This window comes from Rhagoletis zephyria, unplaced genomic scaffold, assembly GCF_001687245.7.
Source record: "Rhagoletis zephyria isolate East Lansing unplaced genomic scaffold, Rhagoletis_zephyria_1.1 Rzeph_scaffold_00242, whole genome shotgun sequence".
NCBI lineage: Eukaryota > Metazoa > Arthropoda > Insecta > Diptera > Tephritidae > Rhagoletis > Rhagoletis zephyria.
The window spans coordinates 108839-126569 of NW_016157326.1; the positions used below are offsets into that span (position 1 = coordinate 108839).

General features: G+C 35.6%; 1 protein-coding gene across 2 annotated transcripts in view; it reads left to right on the forward strand.

Annotated features, from left to right (window-relative positions):
* The first annotated feature begins 1485 nt into the window (after positions 1-1485).
* The window catches only part of spir (spire type actin nucleation factor), a 223702-nt gene continuing 207456 nt past the window's right edge, over positions 1486-17731 (forward strand). Inside the window, exons 1-2 of one of the 2 annotated variants that reach the window (XM_017609646.1) lie at positions 1486-1614; positions 4187-5258. In XM_017609646.1, coding sequence (XP_017465135.1) covers positions 4571-5258 — 688 coding nt within the window. In that variant the 5' untranslated portion in view covers positions 1486-1614; positions 4187-4570. Of the gene's footprint in view, positions 1615-1746; positions 1929-4186; positions 5259-17731 lie in introns of those variants that run through there. The other variant, XM_017609647.1, reaches the window with a different exon arrangement.

Consider the following 17731-nt stretch of genomic DNA (forward strand, 5'->3'; position numbering starts at 1 on the left):
AAATACAAAAGTGTTCTGAATAATTTTTAATCAGCCTTATCATGAGTTTCATTATCCCCGAACCGGTTCACTTTTCACGTTTGGTTTCCATGTATTTACTATGAGCGGAATAAAAATTTTCGGGTGAATTTTTTTCGGGCGAAACTTAGGCTAAGGCAGAATAGTTCTAGACATGGTGGAATTATAACAGGTGAAGTAATTAGAGTGAGAAGAAATATTTTGACACTGCCTTATTTGAATATTTGCCTATAAAATTTTACTATAAGGCTGCCGAATCATCATACCGGTACCTCCCCTGGTCATTATATGTAGTTGTAGGCCAAGTAGTGCCATCCTCCACGACTGTAGTGTATGTACCAGGCCTTTCAATTCATATTTCTGTTTCCACTGTTAGTTTTATCGGTATATCTAAAATTTGACATGGTATTCGGGTCATTTTGATGAGATTGAGATTTTCAAAAATTTAACTTTGAGACTTTTTCAAAAAAAAGTTTCTTTTCGGCGTAATTTTGCACAACCTTGTTTTCCTTTTCAGGAACTCTAAAATTATTGAAAAGCTAAACAGAATAGTTTTAATTTTAATTTTTTCAAAAATTTAACTTTTTCGACTAAAAAAAAAAATGTTTTTTTTTCGTCGTAATTTTGCAGAACTTTCTTTTTCCTTCTCAGGAACTTTAGAACTATTGAAAAACTACTCAGAACAATTTTTTCTTTGCATTTTTTGCTGTGTGAATCTTGTATACACAATTTCTGAAACAATTTTCTTTTGTCAAAATATCTACAAATTTTTTTCATTTCAATAGCTCTACAACGGTGTGGGCACCGCCTTGCCCGCGGGCAAAGCTCTTTTAAGATTTGTATACATTTTGTATAGTCGCGTGCAGAGTAAAAGCTCTCTCTGCCCATTGCTGCTCTAGAACTATTAAAAAGCTACCCAGAAAAGCTGTTTTTTTGTCTTTCCGCGTCATACCGTATGCCAACTTCACAGACATGTCATCCCATTCACTATAGTTAAAGAAATACTCTCCGATGATAGAAAATACTTCACTACTAATCCTCTTCTAAGCCGCTAGTTTGGGTCCATAACTTGCAAAAATTCACTTCTGACTACAATCAAGCAAGAGGATATAGATATGTATGTAGGTAATTCCACAATTTCCAAGAAAAGCCTAAAAACGGCAACACTTCATCCATATACCAGTGTACCTATAAATCAACACAAACAACAGTAACGAATAACTAATACTACCGGCTCGAATCCCAGAATCAAAACAAAAACGGTAAAGCGTGTGTTTTTTGTTTACCTGTCTCTCTACCCCATATTCTTCGTTCAGTTACTAAAATCGAAATAACTTGCTCAAGTTTCGTTAGCTTTGCGCTCATATGCTCTATGGCACTCAGCTGAGAACAGGCAAACCAAATAACGTGCGGCTCAACTGCTCAACTAGTAACTCGCTAATGGCACGTTAGTAGCGAACGGTCAATGTGGAAATAAAGACGTATTTTGAATTGTTACGCGATACCATATTGGATTCATTAAGTGTTGAAGAGAAAAAAAATAAAATTAATAAATTGAAGTTCAAGATAAGAAATATAAGAATTTAATTATAGAAAGTATGTACGTACGTGTGTAGAACGTTTTAAAATTTATTACTTAATTTAAAAAAAAAAAAAGAATTTTTTCATGCAATTGAAAAGTGAGTGCCAAAGGTGAAAAAATATGTGAAAACGAGATTAAATTTTAAAGTTTATGAGCAAAAAAAAGGTGTTGCACATTTTCAAATGAAATGATGTACGAAATGTGGTTTGAGTGTGAAATTGACAAGCCTTAAAGCTTCAAGGTTACCAATGGATACTATATACGCTGTTTGAATATGCTGCTTTGCTCATAGGCGTGTGTGATGCCCACAGCTGTCAGGATATGTGATGTAGCAGTCGTTGTTCTTTTAATTGTTTGGTTCAATGAAATGTTTCTTGTTTTTTTTTTTTAAGCTCTTGATTGTTTTTTTCGTTCCATTCGCTATTGTGCATTTAAAATATTAACCAGCTAGTTAATTTTAAATAATGACGCCAACTACTTTGTGGTTGCTGACAGCTCAATGAAAAGTGCATACTCGTAAGGACTCTTTGAAATGCAACAAGGACATGTTTAAGGAAAATCAATATTTATGATGCGAAATAATTTTAAAGTGTGAAAAATTGGCAGAAATGGATCTTAAATCTTTTTCTTCAAAATTAAAGTAACCTGAAGACAGTATATGTAAATATTGCGAGAATCAATAAAAAACAGATAGAAATGAAAAACAAAACAAAAAAAGAAACACACGAAAATAAAAATGATAAAGTTTTAAGATTTTTTTCAAATTACTCATATCCAGATTTATTGAAAATTTGCAAAAGTATAAGTACAATGGTTTTCAACAGAGAAATGTTTCGTACATACATACATACCTAATTGAAACTTGATTGAAAAGTTGTGAATTTTTTTGTTTTGAAAAATTTATTTAAAAAAAATATTTTTTTGAACTTGGGATTTTTATTTTCGCGGAAAATGCTTTTAAAGAATGTTTTTTTTTAGTTTTTAGTTTAATTGGATATACTACAGTCAAAACTCGATAATTTTAACTATGATAGAGCCGATAAAAATTATAGAAAAATTTGGATTATTTGGAAATTTAGTTTGATGATTTTAAGCTTAAAATGCCTTATAAGAACTGCAAATATTTCGTAATAAAAACTTAAACAACCTTTAAGTAATTTAGGTTTTTTCATGTCTTCAGTAATGCATGCTTTTGTATGTAAACAAAATTTCGATCAGCTTTACTAAAAACTTGCAAGTTGTTACGACTTTTGCGTTCGCGTACCTTTAGGGATATTTTCCAAATTGAGAGATAATCGTTCGTTGCCCTGCTGCCAGTTGCTGCTGGATATTTTTCACTGGAGATCTATGTATTCGAACAGACTAACGGTTTATTTAATATTTTATGTTATACTAATAATACCGAAATTTTCTGAAGTTTCAAACGGCATTATATACATAACTTTGTACTTTTATTTGTGTGCTTTTATATAAATTTTTTAAAATGCGTAAACTCGAAATACTTTTTTTCCCCAAATTGATATTTGTTTTTAAATTTTTAATCGTGTTTTAAAATTCGAGTTCAATAAAAGCTATTGTCGAATTTAAGAGATTTTATTTTAATTTTTAAATATTTTTTTAAAGGAATTTCCTTTGTAAGTATCATACTTGAAATACCGAAATTTTCTAAAATTTCAAATGGCATTATGTATGTACTTTTGTGATTATGATTTTTTTTTGGAAATTTTCTAAAAACATTTTTTTATTTCAAATTATTAGTTGTTTTTAAATTTTTTAATCATATTTTAAAATTCCTTTACGAATTTCTTTTCGATGAAAGCTTTTGTTAAAGATTTTACTTTCAATACATTTCCAAAAAAATTAAAAAATTTTTTAAGCAATTTCTTTTGTAAGTAAAATATTTTTATAAATTTTTTTATTTTATATTATATGTATATTTCATGACAAAATACTTTATGTTTTATTTAAAACTGATATTTTTTTTTATTATGTACTCTGTCTAGTTTTCATTAAAATTGCAATACAACTACATAAGTATGTATTCATGTAAATTCATTACTCTTACGAACTTAATATTTTTTCCCATTAATGTTTCTAGATGCCCTTTTGTTAAAAGTAAAAAATTTCGCAAGCATTTAGCGCCCTACCTCTGTAGCGTGTGGGCGCGCGCTTAGATAACGCTCCCGCGTACAAGTGTCCCATTCACGAGTCTCATCGTGAATCATGCGCCAGATAACGGGCTCTATCAGTTTTCCAATGGGAAGCAATGTTTAAAACAACAATAACAAAAAGAATAATTCGCAAAGCAACAGCAAAAGTCTACACAGCACACGAATTAATCTAAATTGTCACACTTGCGCCAGTGAAGAATTATAAAGCTCATAAAACCAACAACAACTACTAGGCGACTACTTTATTGCACCGTTTTCTTTGTTAAATAATTTGATATTTTTTCAAACAATTTTGATTGCTTTTTGTGTTCAGTGAAACAGAAAAATAAATAATTATTTTGTTTCCAAACTTGATGGGATTTGATTTTGTGTTTAATTTTTGTGAAAATTTTTGTTTGTTCTCTTCCAATCCAAGCCATCAAATCGGCAACTGCAAGACAGATATAGACGTGAGCCAAACCACAACAACACTGGGCTAAATTTGGCCAAAATATTTAACTGGAGCAAAAGCAATAAAATAAAATACATATAGCTAAATTAATAACAATGTAATTAAAATTCAAGAAAAAATGTTTGTGTATAATCTAACCACATTTGTTAGTGTAAAATTTCGTGCAAAAAATTATAACTGTGTTTCTGCGTGCAAGAAAAAAATTTTTGTTCTATAAAAGTGACCCGTCTAAATCGACTAAGCGATTACGAATCCAATCTACGACGTTTCACAATTTAAACCCGACTAAATAACCAACTAACTAATTAACCTTTAACTACTGAAATTATTAAACAAAACATTAAAAGCATGACTGAGGAGAACAACAACAACATAACTAAAGTCAATCACAACAAGAGAAACAGCCAAAAACTGGACGACACTGGTGGTAGCGGCAGTGGTGGTGGCACAGGCAGTGGAAGTGATAACTGCCCAAGTGCCGTCACCATAAAATTCCACACAGATCTGGAAATAAAGAAGAAGCTGGCACCCACTCTAACTATCAATTCAGACACTGAGGAGGGATTTCTTTCCACCTCGCCGGACAGCAATAACGGTGAGCAGCTCCTGCATAACAAATCCACTAGCAGCAGCAGCGGCGTCACACTAACAGCAACCACAATTGCGGACACAATGGCCACGCCGTTGCCACCGCCGGTTTGTCTCTGCACGAATACAGAGAGTTGTTTGACGTTGAAAAACATTTTAGACTCTTTTAAGTCACCTCTCTCAGAGGAGCAGGCCTGGTCGCTGCTTTACCAATTCATGATGCTCTATCGGCGTATGGCTGCTGCTGGGCAGAGGCATATTTTCAACGATCTGGAAATACCAGATGGCATTGAGAATTTGAGCTTACATCGCGACGGTGCAGTGCATTGCTCGTGGACGGATGAGGAGCGCAAGGAGAAGGAGCAGAAATTACAACGGGAAAAGGAGCTGCAAAGGCAGCAGGACAAAGCGTCGTCTTCGGAGGAGGAGGCGAATTCAGAGCCACAAGGTGAGTGGGAGCTTTAATAATATAAATATTTGTCTTATTTCCTGGTATTTCACTAAATTGAAGTTTGTTTTAGTAGATCAACTTCAATTTGCGAAAATTAATTCTACATAGATGGAGAAGACTATGAGACGTCTCGTTTGTCTCCAAACCATTCATTCTGAAATTAGTCGCTTTATTATTTTGATTGAAGCGATGACAGCCTATTGAACACAGATGAAACCACTACATTGAAGTTCAACTTCACTAATTATTCTGTGTGTTACTTTGGTAATTTGGTCAAGTCGACTGGTTCCTTTCACTTAGAAATCTTTAAATAAAAGTAACGATTCCATGTCAGGCATCTGATTTACCCTCGCTCCCACCATACCAAAAAATCAAGAGCACCCTGACAACCAATTCAGCATTCACTAGCCATTAATGTTTTGTTTCTTTATATTTTAAATACGAACTGTGAAACCGGGAATTAATGTTTTCGTTCGTTGAGAGGTGCTTTGGTTTTCACATCTGGAATCGACTTTCTAACCTAGCAGATTTTTAAAGGATTTCGAGGTATTCAAATTCATAATTTTTAGAGCGATCTCATTTGGATTGCGCAAATGCTCTTTGTGATTTGTCAGATCGTTTTAATGATGTCAGCTCAGAATTAGGTACAATATGAATATTTTAGGTTTCCCAATGTTATTTTTAGGTAGGACCCAACACAATCACTTCTGAAAAAGCTGCCCCATGACGAAGAACCTGAAACTATAAGGCATTTACCCTGCGATCGCCTTGCACTCTGCAGGAAGAGATAAATATTTCTTAAAACGGGAATTATAGGCGATCTGAGTACTACTGCTACATAGGTTTAGGGAACGGCTGTTACTAAAGTTCGTACACTCCACGAATTGGTTTAACGTTCGTATGGTATTACAATGAGCCCTTCGCCGAACTTAGATGGCCCGGCTTTCCGTTCAGCAACCTTTTGTAGGTTTATACATAAAGATATTGGTCAACTCTCAAAATAAAAGCATACTTTCTCGATATATCAGAAGCGTAAACATCCCCATCGAGGCATTATTATTTGCCTATGATTTAGACGAAGTTACTTGGTTTGAAGCCAACTGGTTTTTATGAGAAGCCTTTTCATGGCAGAAGCATACTGAGGGGTGATTTCCCAAGGGCAACCGCTATTAGAAAAATACACTTGTTTTTATGTAACAGGGACCAGGAATCGCACCCTGGATCCTGTCAGTACTCAGCTCTAACCTCTCGGCTACGGCGGCAACTAGTTAAAACTCATTCAGTATAGATTACTCAACACGTCAACTTAACTTGAGTTTTGACTTACTGTCGTCCCGGGTCTTCATATAACGTTGGCCACAATATTAAGTTAAGTTAATTTAGGTTAGTCAAATTTAGACTAACTGAGCTTTTATAGTTACATACTATATGTATTTAAGAGATGAGCGATTCTTTGCATTTTATGACCTCGTTGAGTTTCCCATAGATATCTTCTTATTTGGCGCTGTAACCACCTAAGCGATTTTATCCGAGTTCAACAAGGCACGCCAGTCGTTTCTCTTCTACCCCAACTGCCGCCTATTGGAAATTCCAAGTGAAGCCAAGTCCTCGACCTGGTCTTTCCATCGTAGTGGGGGGCTCCCTCTTCTTCTCCTACCACCAGCGGGTTCCCAGTTTAAACTTTCATTGCTGGGGCGTCGGTGTCCATTCGAACGGCATAGGTATTGGTTGAATTAAATTTACTGATTCTTATTACTTACGTAAACAACGGCCTTCAAAAGCTATATCAAATTCCCTCAGATATTTCCACTGCATTAAATGGAATGAAACGGCATTCTAAGAAAAATGGATCTCATTCTTTTTTGCTTTTTTATTTTATCTCATCTTTTATTTTATTTTCTAACTTTAATTATGCGTATACAACACGCAACAGCAGCCAATCAATATTGTCTATCTTCAATGACCGCCTACTTGTTATGCTTTGGGGTTCCTTTCGTTTGAATTTTGGATTTCCAAAGCACCTTATTGCCATCCGATTGCATTCGAAAAGAGAGAGTTTTCTTGCGCCGCATGATCCATGAAATTTTGATAACACACCAATGCCAATTGCCAGCTGCCAACATCTCTGTAAAGTTTGGTATTTTTGTTTCCTCTCTGCGCGTTGTTTTCCTTTTTCTTATACTGGTGTTGTTTTTTTGAATACCAAAGTCAATTGCTTATTTGGACACCACACGAAACTGAGCTGGGCGCACTGCGACCAAAGCATGGCTAAGGTCATTAGTTTCTTCAACGCCTCGCCACCAGCTGGCAAACTAACAGCAAATAGTGACCAGCAAAATGCCAAAAGCCATCAGCCATCAGCAACAACAAACAACAACTTGGTACTACTGACCCAGACACCTCAACATCAAGTAAGCAAATACAAATGAATTGTGAGCGGTAGAAGAAAGCAAAAAATAACAACAAACATTGTGACAGCAAACGTCGTCCAATACTAGATGCACAAACAAAACAGATGCATACTAACCTCAGCAGCTTGGCAGCGACTAATCCGCTGGTCTGCAGTTGCAAAGGCGAGCTTGTCAGAAAAGTCAACGTGGTCAGCAATAGTTGCCCCAAAAACAACAACAAAAACAACATGTGTTACTTGTACATTTCGGTATTTTGTTAATACGTTTTCTTTGCCTCTGCCTTTGCCTTTGCTTTGATTGCCACGAATGGTATGCACGAAAAGAGCAGGCCAATTTGTATACTGAAAAGCGGAAAAGGTTGGCTACTTAGCTGGTTACCTAGTCGCCTTAGCAGCGCGCTCTCCAGCAATGTACGAATCCGCGGTTTCACTGTAGACCCACTTGTTAGTGGCTTGGCTGCTGATTTGAGCAGCTTATCATTTGTTGGCTTAACGCTCTGTCCGGACGTCTGTTGGTGCTGTTGTCCGCGCAGGCCGGTGACGTGCAAAGTAGCATAGGTTAGTTATGGGGCGGTCTTGTTAACGGTTATTCGAAGATATGTTGACCACTTGTTTGTTGTGTGGCTGGAATTGTTAGTTGGATTAGCTATTCCAAGTCTAGGCTTTTTTCGGTGAAACTGAAAGCACGTTATTGTTTTTTTTTGTCGTTTAGAAAAACTTAGCTTTCAGTTTTTTTTTTTCAGCTGATTGCAGATACTTCCGTTGATGTGGTATAGTTGGCACACTTGTTGTTTATTTTTTGATGTTACTATTCAACAGCTTAGGGTCAGTTTCATTTGCCTCTTTTTAATCGCATTTGTGTCTGACTATATATGCACATATTTTTTGTTTGCTTAAATAAGCGTGAGCAGCTGATTTTTATTTCGTTTGAAAATGTGTATATGTATATATGTACATATATGTATGCTCAGGTTGTGAACCGGAAAAGCGAAATTCGTTGAGCTCATTATATTTGCCCAAAAACTAGTCGCATTTATGTACATGTTAGTGTTTTTTCCAGTTTTCTCTTTTCTTTGAGGCTTTAAAAATGCTAAACAAATTTACTATTATGAAGATGAATATGTATTAGGGTGGTAAACAACTGCATGTGAAAAAATAAAGTCGCAATTTCAATGCCCTCATCCACTAAAATTTTATCCCTGCTTTTTTTGAAATTAAAAAATTTTTCGAGGTCGCTCAAAGTTTTCCATGTATTTTATAGGGGGAAAAAATTTCGTGGAAGTGGTGAATTCTTGATTTTTTATGAATCCCCCATTACATTTTTTGGGGTTTTTAGGGGACTTATAAAATATAGTTTATATTACAAAATGGTTAAATAAACAACTGAGTATTATTACTGAAAGTCTCCAAGCGAGAAAAAAAGTTTTCCCATCGAAAAATAGTGCTTTTCAAGAATTTTACACCATTCCTACGAAACTATTATTTTTTTATATAAAATATATAAAAAACCTAGAGCGATTTTTCGGTACAGAACAATCCTAGGAGGTGAGAGCATTAAAATCACAACTTTATTTTTGTTTTTACCACCCTAATATGTACAAAACTGTTGCATATCATGCTTACATACACACATGTATAGTAATTGATCCCTGCTGGTTTTTAAGATATTTGCATAAAAGTAAATTAGCTACAATATTAGTAAAACATAAATACTGCCGAATGTATGTATGTAGGTATGTATGTAGGTACTTCAATGGGGCAAAAAATATTGTTTCTTATGTAAGTCATTAGAAATTTTATGTAATCGATTTCTAGAGATTAATTTACAAAAGAAAATAAACCCTATATCTATGTCGTAAATAAGGTTATGGAACCACAGAGATCTTTACACCCCCTCCTCAACTATAAAGGTGAACCAACATATCGACTGCTGAGTGGAAGATTGACCTATCTCGTCAGCCAGTTCGAAAACGCCCTATCTCAAAAAACTTTTGAAGAACGCCCTATTTGAGAATTTTGTTCAAGAACGCCCTATTTCAGAATTCGTTTCAAAACCGCCCTATATCAGCACATTTTCAATACATTTTGAAGTTAGATAGGGCGTTTTTGAAACGAATTCTGGATAGGGCGATCTTCAACCAAATTGTGAGATAGGGTGTTTTTCAATAAAATTCTGGAATAGCCCGTTCTTGAAAAGTTTTTTGAGATAGGGCGTTTTCGAACTGGCTGCCGAGATAGGTCGATCTTCCACTCAGCAGTCGATATGCACATGTTGATGAATTTGAGCAAACGTCATTTCATTATCCCCGTTCTATTGCTTAGATGCCCTAACGGTCCAGCACCAACTATGAACCTCAGTCTCCTCCCCCAAAGTTCGGGTCATTCGCAGAATAAGTGCTACATTAACGTTTATTTAGCTCCTATAGAAGTCATTATAGTGCACCCATAGCAAAGCCGTGTGCCTCCCATTGATCTTGTGACCTGTCAGCAGACCAATGACTAATGCCAAATTTCCACTAGGCATTGAAAAGACCAAAAATTTTAGGAATTTAAAAAATGCAATGTGGGAATGGCTTTAATGGCTAGTTTTTTAACGTAAAGATACGAATATTTTTTAATGCCCAACTTGGTAACATTCTGGCCAAATGAGTTTTCACGTATTGAAGGTGTCCAGATTCTTCCATCTTGCACCGGCCTCTGTGAAGAAGAATTCTTGTATATTGAGCTTGCAGCAGATAGGCACCATGTCCTACCTTTTCCAAAGTGTCATACCTTGTCGCTATGTGCCGGTGCCCATACCAGGAAAATAGTAAACTGCAAAGTCAGAATTAACATAAGTGATGACAGGTAAGTCTCAGATGGGTTCTAACATCACAGAGTAGTTTTTATGAAAATTTCAGATAGAGATTATTGAATATACGCCCTCGATATATACATATAAGGTAATGTATACGATTGCCTTTGTTGGTAATCATTATACAGCTTTCTTTGTAGCCGCAAGTTCGGCGTAGAAGAAGCCGCAATGGTCTGGCAGGCGCAGTCTGTGTTCTTACCTTGTATCCTAATTTTTATGTGTCAGTGTAGAAGCGAATAGAGGCACCAGGTCCCACAACACTTAGTAAAATTTGACTATTAGACCACCACTTTAGATAAGAGGATGAGCCTGAGTACAACTGTATGCAGTCAATTCATTTTACTTGGGGGCATGTCCTCATTTACATTCGATTGAACCTTTACAGGTAAATTAAGCTGCGTGTGTGTGTTTGCCGCCTAGACAGATAAACATAAGAGTCTATTTTTAACCGACATCCAAAAAAAGGAGGAGGTTATCAGTTCGTCGGAATATTTTATTTTTTATTTTTTATTTTTTTATGTATGCTACCGCATAAATTTGCACCACGTCAACCGATTTCGATAATTCTTTTATCATCAGAAAGGTAGTGGCTCAGAGGTGGTCCCATACTAATCTGGTTTAGATCCGATTATTGGATCATGGAATATATATAGATATATATATTTTTTTCAAGTCGGTTTTTTTGCTAAAAATTACTTGTTCCATCTACTTTTTATAACGCTTGTGTTAGGCATAGAGCTCCCAAGACATTCAGGAGGGTTTTAGAGGGTAGAAAGGGAGTTTGCTTGAACTGACGCCATTTTATGCCTATGTTTATCTCTTTTTTCTAGAAATAGTATCACATTCGGCTAGAAGGTGTAGAGGTGCATCTTTGACCGAGTTAAAGGAACTGTATTCGCCATGTAAGCATTTTGCTGTTTTTTCATTTATGTTTTTTTTTTTCATTTCTGAGCTCTCCTTTGTTCGTGCTTGAACCTACTAACAGGTAGGCGCTCTGGTTTTGACCTTTGTCCGTCTGTCCGCTATATAATTTCTCTATATTCTATTAAGGCTTAGAACCCATACTAGATGGATCTTATTGAAAGTTTGTAAGTAGTTGGATTTTACTATACACTCGAATTATGATGCTACTTTGAATGATATGAAAGTTCCTAGACTGCCGTTGGCTATCACTGAGAATGCCAATTCTTTCACTTTGATATTTCCTGCTCAGATTTATCTCCGCAAACCGACTTATTGCGTAAACTTTTGCCTAAAATATGCTTGGGTCCCATTGGCACTGTTATACCTTGCCATTGGCATGGCTATTCTGTGTACCACCTTGAGGTTACTAATCTTTCGCTGTCCATGGTTTGCTACACGGAAGAAGTAAGATGGTGCCTAATTTGTTTACTTTGCGGTTGTATGTTGACACGTTGTAGTATCTTACAAACAATAACAATAATCTACAGATACCTCCAGTGAATCCTTTTTATTTAGTTCAGTTCTTAATTGGGTCGAGAAAGTAAAATTATAAATAGTGTGAAAGTATTTTCTGAAAAGAAGTTATCATCTTTATTGGCATGTTTTATAGCCTCTCTCTAACATTTCCAAAGTTCTAAAAAAATTGATTATGAATATTATAATTTCAAATATGAAAGTATGTACATAAATATGCTGTTTGGATTATTTAACGCGGGTAATATTTTGTCATAAAGTATTTTGTGGTTTATAAATTTCCGTATAACTTGCTCTATGTAAATTGAAAAACACAGTACATAAGTGAATGATAAGAAAATCCCATATTTAAAACACTCATATTCTAGAAATATGTACATATGTATGCAGTTCAAATGCTGTCTGAAAGTTGTTTTTATTATTAAGACACCATAAAAATATTACATTCGAGATACTTTTAAATTTTAGCGCGAAGAAGTATGTACAAGCCTACTATTGTTTTACCAAAACACTTGCACTGTAAGTCGCACTGGCTCGCTATCTACTTTTGTGCCCGTTTTTATACATATTTGCTTTTTTAAAACTTTCCTCTTTCACCAACACCAAATAATTTCACATTCCTCCTAATTTCAACCAGCTGAGGTCAAACTGCACAGTGATCGGCTTCACATTGCTGACTTCTCCTTACCGTCCATTTACAATAGATACTATATTGAAGCTTCAGTGCAAACATCAATAACATTTATTGTTGTAGCTCAGTGATAGCTTGGGAAAGGCTTATACCACAGCCCATTTTTGTGCATTGTTCTGCTGTAGTACAAAAGCGCAACCACAGCAAAAGCAAAAGCAAAAGCAACAATTATGAAAGTTATTAGTTACTTACCGTGATCTTTGGAGATTTTATGTGCGATGATTTGTGAATGTTTAGTTCTGCCAACGTTCGGCAAGGCCTGGTTTAGTTCGTTGGCGCAGCGCAGTGCATTCTCGCCCAAAGCTAAAGATTTTGATTTATTATGAAAACTTCAAATGTTTCCTGCAGCCTTACACTCAACTTGGTGGGAGTTTCACCAGTTTTACTTTTTAGCACCTTTCGTTTTTTTTTTAACACGCGAGTATTTCATGTTCCCCTGCGTACATTGGCGGCATTGAAAAACTATTAACCACGGAATTGGTTGCATTTCGTGGTTAGCGCGTCGTTATTTTGTTGACCGAAAAAATCTCAGTTTTTTTCTTGAAGTCACGCTGGCATGAGAATTCTTTAACTTTCTTTGAACTTTGCTTACTACTCATAAATTAATAGACGTTTTCAGTGAAAATTTTCCCAGCATTTTCAATGCACAGTTTTTACTTTCAATTAACAATAGAATCCCTGTGCCCTTAAGTGACCGCTGTAGCCATTAGCGTCTGTACGTAAAAAGCATTTCGGCTTCACTCACTTGGCTTAAAGGCAAATGTTGACTTTTTGAGATTTGAGCGGAAGCCGCTCGCCTGATTGAGTACGCTTTTTCACCCAAAAAAGAATCGATTTTAATTAATTGTTTCAGCCAAAAAGGAAGCGATTTTAATTAATTATAGAAATGGAAAAAGCGTTTTTGTATGAACTCTACACTGAGAGAAAAATCATCTAAAAATTGGTTAATATTACCAAATTCAAACTTGAATAGGAATCAAAGTGATTTTTGTTGAATCAATTTTCTTCGTCGTTTTCATAATTTCACAGATGCTTTTTCGTAGTTAAGAAAACCCACAAACCAAAAACAAAACAAAAATTATATGAATTCCAACAGAATCAAACTTTCAGGAAGCTAACGGCAAGCATCTCTGCACATTTAGCCACAGCCAGCCTCCGAAATTTTTGAAAAGCACTGCTAAATTGAAACTACTTTCCGGATGTCAGTTTAAGAGTTATTTTTACGTCGAAAATTATATTGTAATAAAAAAATTTATCTCACATGAATGAAAATTAACGTTATTAAATTAATTAATCAAGTGCTATTCACTTTTCTGCCCTGACGTAAAAGTTTGAATACTCTCCCGCAAGCACACGCTTGCCCAATTCAATTGCATGCCGGGGCGCAACTTTACGTTGCAGATTAAAACTTTACGCTTCATCGCAAAATTTCACCTTCTGCAAACTTCTGTTTGCCAATCTGCACCGCTGAGAACCTCATTGATTCTTTCACCATTAACGATTTATTTGCAAATGAAAGCGCGAAATATAGGAGACAGCGAAATTCCATGATGGCTATTAAGGGTTGCCAAACAACTTTCTTTTAATTAAAATTAAACTTTTCATCAAAATTAAAATAAAACTAAATTACTGGCTCCGGACCCGTTTGACAAAAAAAGTCATATTTTTTCATGAACATATCGACGGCCGAGTGGAAGATCGACCTACCTCGGCAGCCAGTTCGAAAACACCCTACCTCGGAAAATTTCGGTTTTCTGAGATAAGGCGTTTTCGAACCGGCTGCTGAGATATGTCAATCTTCCGCTTAGCCGCCGATATATCGCACACCGTCCACCAAAAGAGTCACAACTCAAAATAATAAGTTTGTCAGAAAATGCCAAAAACTATTTCTTAGCACATGATAATCATATGGGCAAGGGCGACTTTACCTTACGTTTTTTTTTACAAATTATTACAAAAAATTGCTCCAGCTTTTTCGGAAAGGTAAGTAAAAGCTCTGCGTACATTTTTAGCACATACTCTCAAAAAAGCTAAATTTTGAGTTGTGACTCTTTTGAAGACGGTGTGCGATATATTTATGAAAAAATAAAGAGGACATAATCAAAATAACAGCGAAATTTTGTATAAAAACCTCCCAAAAAAAAGCCCAAAATTTAGGTTGCGAGGTCTAGATTTGAATGAACACATGGTTTTTCCTGCTATCTTCATTTTCTCAATGTGCCTGTTAAAATGGCTCAAATTCAATAATTCACTCTTACAACTCAAAAATTCGCTTTCTTTTTGGCAACCCTGCGAAGATTTCACTACTATACCCCCTAACGCGCAATTGCATTTTCCTTCAAAAGCTCTCACTGGTCGCAGTAATAACAGCAGCAGCCCTCTGTGTCGCATTGTCGCGGCCATAAAAACCAACAACAGTCACAACGACCAGCTGAGCAATCAGCCAGACACACAAGCACGCTCACTATGCAACGCGCAAGTCACCTCTTTTTTGTTGAGGTCACAAGCCGCGCGTTGCGCATTGTGGCGCCTCAACCAGGCAACCAGCAAGGCGACACAATCAGCTGGTATGCCGAAAATGGAGCAGTATTTAACGGAATTTATTCGAATTCCTCTTTTTGAAAATCATTTTAATGGCCGGCGGAAACCGATGCAGGCGCCATGAACATTTTCGTCATGGCGTACTGATATTGAACACAGGCGCACAGCAGTGACTAACAGCCGGTGGCAAAGCGTGAAAAGAAGTCGAGTTCAGTATGGTAAAAGTGGCAAGCAAAATTTCACGCGACAGCCGCTAGGGTAGCTGCATCTGCATACATACATATGTATGGACGTATGTTTGTAGTGTGTTTGCGTTTAGCAGGAAAGGGAACTTCGAAAAAAGCAATATGGCTGCAGAATTTTCTTTTTGAAGGTCAACTGTCATGCGCGCTGGACACGCGCCGCCTCACACTCACATATATGTGTATACATACTCACGTATGTGCTTGAATGCAATTTGTTAGGTGTTGGGCTTGAAGGCGGGAGATATCTCCCACGTTCGCTTACGCACGTTTATTTGCACACACACACTCATCGAACATGGGCTTCTCTTGCTATTCTTTTGAGAATTCCCTGCGCGCCACCTCAGCCAACAACAACAGGCGCGTGTGGGCGCACACAAGGCGATCCACGCTTTTGATGATTGTTATTTAATAGAAGACACTAGCACTTTAATATTTAACTTTTATAGGAAACCGTTTAAAAATTTAATGCTCTTTTTGTTTGTTTAACCATATATCTATATTTAGGTTAAGTTAATCAAAACTTTCAACCATTTATGNATGTTCGGCTCCGCCCGAACTTAGACTTTCTTACTTGTTTTATTTTATGTTATTATTTTTCAATTCATTTCATGTATAAAATTTGTGATTGATGTACTAAGCGATTTTATAGACTTTAATCTATAGAGAAATTAATTCAACAACAAAAATGTTGCTTCTATTTCGTCTTTACCTTCGCATATACAAGTATATGTATGTACTTCTGTGTCGACATAAATGTTTTTATCTATTCAGTCATTAGCAATTTCAAGTTCATAAAAAATAAAATTATGCTTTGGTAAATTACTTACTTGCTGTGCGTTATCAAAAATTAATTTTCCTTCAACATTCGCTGAGTTGCTTTTGATTTATCTTTAATTGCGTTACTAGAGCTTTATTTTTTTACTCTGCGCCTTGACATTCACTTATCGATTCATTCTGTAAGTTCATAAGGCATACGTCAACATTTTTTATATACATACGTTGAAATATATTTTTCTGAATGAAATCACAGGTGTCGATAACGCTGCATAACTTCCTAAGTAAACTAACACCAGCTTTCTGACATTTCCCTTAGTTTATCACGAATTTCTTTCATTGTAATGTCATACGGCTAGGAAACGTACCTAAGCAGCAATGATAATAATAATAATACATATTTTGGCGCTTATACTTTTGCTAAGTGTTTGGCTTAGCTTCTCCTCTAATTTGTGGTGTACGTCTTTATATTATTACTAATTATTCTTACGCTTTCGAACAGCAAACGGATTTTATAAAACTTGTTTGTACCATGATAAAAACATAGCAAGGTAGAACCGTTCTCTCAATTTGTCGGCCATGATTTTTTTTTGAAGTTTGCCAACATTTTAAAATCATATAAAAGTGAAAATAAAAAATTGAAATTGTTCGAAATTGTTGTTGATTGAGATTGAAAATGAAAATGTGTGTGTGAGTTTGTGAGTAAATTTAAAAATTAAATTGTTTGGAAACGTCAAGAATTTTAAAAGTGACTCTCAGCGGTTCTACCTTACTATATTTTTATCATGGTTTGTACTACCATTTCATGTCAAAACATGAGTATAAAATGTGAAGTGCCCGCTCAGTTAATATACCTCAACCTACTAACCACACTCTTATACTCCGATCGTGAAGAGGGGTTGGGCCTCGGGAAAGATGCTGCGAATATCGCGTAATAGGGGTTGAACAAATTTCGGAATTTTTTTTAGAAAAGGCGACACATTTCTACAATATCGTTTTCCATTAAATTTTGAAATTTGTTTATCTTCCAATCCATGGACTTTGATCGTAACTGAGGATGTTTTTGTCATGAACTTCAACAATCATTATTAAATTTTTATATGTATCTTCTATACCGATTTATTTCTGAGCATTTTTATCTATCGAATGAATATTTTTTCATCGACGATGCATTAATTTGCCAGTTAGAAAATTTTTGTGTCTAATTCGACTAGACTAGATGCGAGTGTGTACCTAAAATATGTACTCATTTTTCGCTTCCGCTTGTGTGATTATCATCGCCGAAAAGTTTAAGCTTTTGCTTGAAATTTCTTATTTTACTTATTCAGGGATTCCAAGCTTAATTTCAACGATCATGGTTATTTTGCTTACTTCAATGTACATATAAAGGTATGTACGGACCTTTTAAGAAAACGGTTAAGAAACAAATTGCTATTATTAAAATGGAATTTTTCTTGTTTTTTTTCTTCGGCCCTGGTGATGATACACTTTATCTCATCCTTGTGGAATATTTTATAT